Raw genomic sequence first — 5,913 nt, 5'->3', positions numbered from 1 at the left:
CATATTCACTCAAACTATAGAGACATGTATTTGCACCCTTCTTCCAAAAAAAATTACTGGAAGTAATTACAGGGGACAAAATCCCTCTCCTTCCTCCGATTAAGCAAATTGTACAATTTTTTATTTGGATTTTTCTGGGAGAAAAATCACCAACTATGAGGACTCTGGCTATTCATGGTAGCAGAGTCCGAGGAATCTCCTCCAAAATCCATCATCATTTTCAACCAGTGTTGAAATTCAGGGTCTCCAAGTCCATCCAAGAATTCATTTTCCTTGCTACTCCCAATTCCCATAGTCCAAACATCGTCATAATAATTCCCAGTATTTGAGTTTCTATTTCCTTCCTCTGCTTGCCGCAACACGGACTCTGAGCGTTCTGCTTCCAAATGCTGCTCTGTTTGGGAATGCGAATCACTCAGTGAGTTATCGGGAAACGGGAAATTGAGCTTCGCTCGCGGCCCGCGAAATTCAATGGCCGCATTATCGTATGCGCGTGCGGCTTCCTCTGCGGTATTGAACGTCCCCAACCAAACCCGGGTCGCCCTTCTCGGGTCTCGGATCTCGGCTGCCCATTTTCCCCAGGGCCTCTGTCGCACTCCTCTGTACTTCTTCTTCTTCGACGACGACGTCGCCGCCTTCTTTTTCGCTCCACTTTTCTTTTTCTCCTCGGGAAAAAATTTGCAACCTAAGCACCCTTCGATTTTGCATTCTCCGCAAGTCTCGACAACGCTCATGGTCGGAACAATTCCGATTGGGGAGGAGGCGGTGGCGGATACTGCACCGGAGTACTCAAAGGTAGGAGGAAATCGAATTTCTTGGATGACATCGCCGGAGGTGGTGGCCGTGATAGTGCCGGTGGAACCGACGACGACATTGGTGAGTGCCTCAACGATGACGGAGTGTTCGTGGTCGTTGTAGAAGAAGTTAGGCGGCGGATGAGTGGAGGTGGACGCCATCGGAGTTCCGGTGAGCTTCGATCGATTGGAGAAAGACATGTTTTGAAGAGTCTGAGTCGATTCGAGGTAAGAGTCCGATTGGTGAGTGTTTTGGAGCTGGATATGGTGTTTGGCGCGTTTTGGAGGTGAGAGCGAAGGTGGAGTTTGTTTATATAGGGTTTGGGGAGTGACGTGGCTGGGAGATGCCAGCTGGGCACATATGGCCACGCAATTCGCACACGGTTTTGAAGGGGATTAATTTTAATCACGTGCCCTTATTTCCAAGTGCAAGTGGACTCATCTGTTCCAGAATAGTAGTCTCTAATTGTTTTTTTGGACAGAGATTTATATAGTGCTTTTACTTATTTTAAGGTAATCATATTAAAAATTAGAATCCTTTTTCACATTTAATTCTTTTGACTGAGGATAAAAAGTGGTTGTTATTATTATTAAAAGAAAAGTGGCTTCGGTAATCATAAAAATGATAAGAACCAAAACGTAGGCCATCTTGATGTAGATAGTTCAGATTTATTTTTTCAATTTTAATTTTAAAAAAATTATTTTAATTTGTTTATCAAATCTAAAATAAAATTAATTTTTTAATTGTCCATTTTTCAAAATATAATATTTTAATTTAACAACTAGCAATTAAAAATTTTAAATGTGAACTATTAAAATCAACTATATTCTAAAAACTTATAGCACCTTATTTGTTTGAAAATGAGTGGGGTATGGCATTACTGGATATGAATATATTCAATTAATAAGATTTGAATAATATATTGATTCAATTTGAATATATTGAATTGAATTAAATGGGAAACATTATAAATAAATGAAATTTCAATTGGAGACTCAAATGGAAAAATTAATAATTTATTTTGAATTTGAATAATATCTTAGTTGAGATTTAAATATATTGAATTAAATGTGAAGCATCATAATTAAATAGTATATCAATTGAAGGCTTAAATAGAGAAATAAATAATTAATTTGAAATTTTATCTATTCCTCCTAAATTCCGCATCTCTAATTCAAATTCCATTTGAATGAACACAAAAAAATCACACTTCTATAATAAGTAACTCTTGATCTACAGTAAATAATACAATTTATTAGAATTTTAAATTTAATCAAATATATTGATCCATGCATTCATGAGGGAAAATTTTCTAGTTATATCTAAACAGTGTAAAGCTTATTATACCATGAGCACTGTAACTAGTTTTCATTTTGAAAAAAAGGTGTTGCCAGCTTAACATATTCTATGTGATTTCTTAATCAAATAATATTATATACGCCATTAATCAAATATTATTATATATATTTTTCCGGAGTAAAAGGAGGAAAATGTTTAAAATGTAAGAAATTGAAATGAGTAATTTAATCGTGTTTGAATTTGAACTGAAACGAACATTCTATATGGTATTCTTAAACTTTGACCCGTTGAGAAATGAGGAGTCTGACAGATTCAAAAGAAGGGAGAGAGCGCGTAGAGTTTGTGTTCGCGCGCGTCATTGATGATGATCCCAGAAGGGGAGGGAAAGGGAAAGGGAAAGGGAAAGGAAGGGAAAGGAAAGTGGGAGGCACGACCCCAAACCAAACACGTCATCAAACTTATTTTGGGAAGCGGCGCATCGTCCATTCGTTTGCTTGTGTCTTTTTATTGGGCGGACCACAGGATTTTCAAGCTCCGGAAGACCGAAGCAGCGAAGTACTATGAATTCATTTTGACTTTGACCAAATCAAGACCAAGTGTCTTTACTTTACCTTAACTCCCGACTCACGGAGTCATTTATTTCAGGGCAGTGCATTTGCCATTTGGGAACTGAAGTCGCTGTATCTACTCTTGTGTCCAAATGTGGTACAACTACAGAAAAAGTACAATGCCTTCATAAAGGATCACATTTAAATTGACCTTTGATACTTACAATTGTCGGTGCTTCTTTAGGGTTGGTCATCATAAATAAATTCACATAAGCGCCTCTCTGGTATCACGATCTGAGCATGGAAAAATAACTAAATAGATATGACTGTTATTAAATTAAAAAAAAGAGTAAAAATATGAATATACAAAATATAATAATTTTAAATTATTATAATAGGAAGAAGTTATATTTAGTGTATAAAATATATTTAAATTAGAAATTATAGTAATGTGAAAATTTTTGAACCAAATAATATCACATAATTAATTGGATGATATACTCTACACAATTTATGTAAATATAAAATTAAAAATAAAAAATTATTTTTACTTAAGAGAATATTAAAGATAAATAACTAAAAACTGATTGGAAAGCATAAGGAATATACAGAGAAAGAAGCATAAGAATAATATAAACATAAGAGTAAAAATATCTTTTAATTTCAAAAAGCTGCTTTCATATAGGTTATAAATAAGTTTTTTATGCTTTTACAATCATGTTTAAAAAAGTAGCTTTTAACCTATCAGTTAGATTAGCTAAAAGCTGTTACAAATAACTCTTAAATTTTTTTTTGGACCAGAGGCTGAAGAGAGAACCACCTAACACGGGTGGTACCCAAACAGCCCGAATGTCCTACTTTATACACCTACATACTCACACACCCATCCGATGTGGGGCTTGAGAACACCCACAAGGGACCCCCCAGCACGTACTACATGCACCCACTCTCGGTTCTTCCTGGGCTAGCTCGCACACTTGGCTTCTTTTTTTGGACCAGAGGTTGAAGGGAAAACCACCTAATGCGGGTGGTACCCAAACAGCACGAATGTTTTACTTTATACACCTACACACTCACACACCCATCCGACGTGGGGCTAATAACTCCTAAATTTGTAAATTTACTTATCATATCTATAACCTCCTTACTTCCTGCTCAAACGCCCCACCAAACAGGCTTGTGCTCTGTTTGGATTAACTTTGACCCAGACTTATAAACTAAAAGTTGCTTTTAATCTTGCGAATTTTGAGAAGCTATTCTTGGCGCCTGTCTTATTGTGCTTAAATTATTGTGTCATATTCTCTCTCTTCTCCCTCAGTTCGTCTCCACATGCTTCTCCTTTTCTCTCTGATGCACCACGCATCAAGTCCGTCCCCTCACACGCGCACACACACAAGTATGTGCCCTTTTAGCATAGTTTTTTTATAATATTTTTATTTTTTTAAAATTATTTTTCATTTTATATTTATATAAATTGTACACAGTATATCATATAATTAATTATGTAATATTATTTGATTTAAAAAGTTTCACAATACTATAATTTCTAATTTAAATATATTTTATTCATTAAATAAAACTTCTTTCTATTAATAAATGAAAATTATTATATTATGTACACTTGACATTTTTTTCATATTTTATTATTTAATAAAAGTCATACTTTTTTTTACTATTTTACAAGCTAAATTTACTTATTTAATAATAATCTGAACAACTTCTACTTACGTCATGCTTATTTATAAAAAAAACAATTCAAATATAAATCATATTATCCAATTTAACTTTTACTTAATGTAACTTTTTCAAAACCTAATAAAAAATAAATTACTTTTTCTACTGCTAATTCAAACAGAACCTAAGTTGATACAAAATTTCTCCCGTGTAGTTATCTTGCATATCGCAAATCACAATTAAAAAGGTACTTTTGAACGCTCTAATCACCATTCTAAACAAGCACTGAATTACCTTGCTTACACATATTACAAGAATATACTTTTGAATGGGTCCGCTTAACATGCTTCAGGTATATTACTCCCCCCCCCCCAAAATTCCTTTTTTGGAAGAAATAGTATTTTTAAATAGGATTAAAATATAAATTTGTCTCAACAGCTTTCACTTAGAAATCTTAGGCATCTGAAAGTTTTTTAAGATGCAAATTTATCCCAAAAGATTAAAATTATAGTATTGATGCCTCTTGCTATTAAAAAACTAATGTAAGCATTAAAATGTGTGAAAATTAGGTTAATAAAAACATTAGGTTTTTAAAGCCTGAAAAGGGGCTTGAAAATGGGTTAATTATGAGCCTGCTTTTCCTTTTAATTTCTCTGTTTTTTTTTTTTGGGTCTAGTTAAGTGTAGAATGCTGAAAGCTATGTGCACTTTTTCTATCTACGATATTTTAAGCTTTTTTTAATAATTTATAATTGGATCTTAGTATTCTTTATTCTTATAAGTTGTAAATTTTGAAATTGGACGCATAAATTTAAGAGGATGACTTATAAATATAAGGAGTTGAATTGTAAATCAATACGTAAAATTTGAAGAAATAATTAGCAAGCAAACTTGCTAGTAAATTTAAGATATTTATTTGTGAATTTAAAAATTGACTGGTAAATATGAGAGGTTTACTTGCAAATCTAACAGAATTTGACTGATAAATATTAAAATATTGACATAAAGAAGTTGTTTTCCTTCATCGGGCGGTTGATCAGTCAATGTTGATTAACAGTGGGCATTGGCCGGAATCAATGTGTAAGGTGGGTCAAATGGCATATGTATAATTTGTTCACCCGGCTTGTCGGAAGTGCACAGCTCATGAAACAGTAAAGTGCTAAGAAAGTATTTTTCTCATGGGAATTAATACTAGAACCACAGTCAAATGAAAGATCTCACGTTTTCAACTAAGCTGAGTAAATTCAAAGCATGATGATGGGGTTTAAAAGCCTAAAACACAGCTGTAAAAAGAGTATGAAGGCTTAGTTGGAAGTGGGCTAATGCAGCCCACCACGCTTAGCCCGCGGCCTACAGTGGGTCAACATGTTTTAGCTGGCATAACCCCCCGAATTCTATTTTTTACATTAAATAATGCCAACTTTCAATTGCGTCTTCACCTTGTCTTCCCAACTTCCTCACCGGGAAAGTCCACTTCGTTGTATTCCCTTTTAACCCACAAATACTGTGATGAATTGTCCTTTTCATTTATTTACCGTAATGCATACAGTTTGAGATATTATGTATAAATTCATATTATCATCACTTCAGAGTAATTA

General features: G+C 34.1%; 1 protein-coding gene across 1 annotated transcript; it reads right to left on the bottom strand.

The window, feature by feature from the left end:
* On the bottom strand, positions 1 to 1,056 carry LOC114733709 (ethylene-responsive transcription factor ERF109-like). Its single transcript, XM_028921207.1, has one exon. It carries the CDS (start codon positions 993 to 995, stop codon positions 147 to 149), a length of 849 nt encoding a protein of 282 aa, XP_028777040.1. The 5' UTR covers positions 996 to 1,056; the 3' UTR covers positions 1 to 146.
* Positions 1,057 to 5,913: the final 4,857 nt, after the last annotated feature.

Source organism: Neltuma alba, unplaced genomic scaffold, assembly GCF_004799145.2.
Source record: "Neltuma alba isolate B1F8T4 unplaced genomic scaffold, ASM479914v2 tig00013029_pilon, whole genome shotgun sequence".
NCBI classification, from domain to species: Eukaryota; Viridiplantae; Streptophyta; class Magnoliopsida; order Fabales; family Fabaceae; genus Neltuma; species Neltuma alba.
Note: the sequence above shows the minus strand (reverse complement) of the source record. Positions and strands in the feature narration are given on the sequence as shown.

Coding starts and splice junctions, on each gene's coding strand:
- LOC114733709 (XM_028921207.1), bottom strand. CDS start 995: ATGTCTTTCTCCAATCGATCGAAGCTCACCGGAACTCCGATGGCGTCC.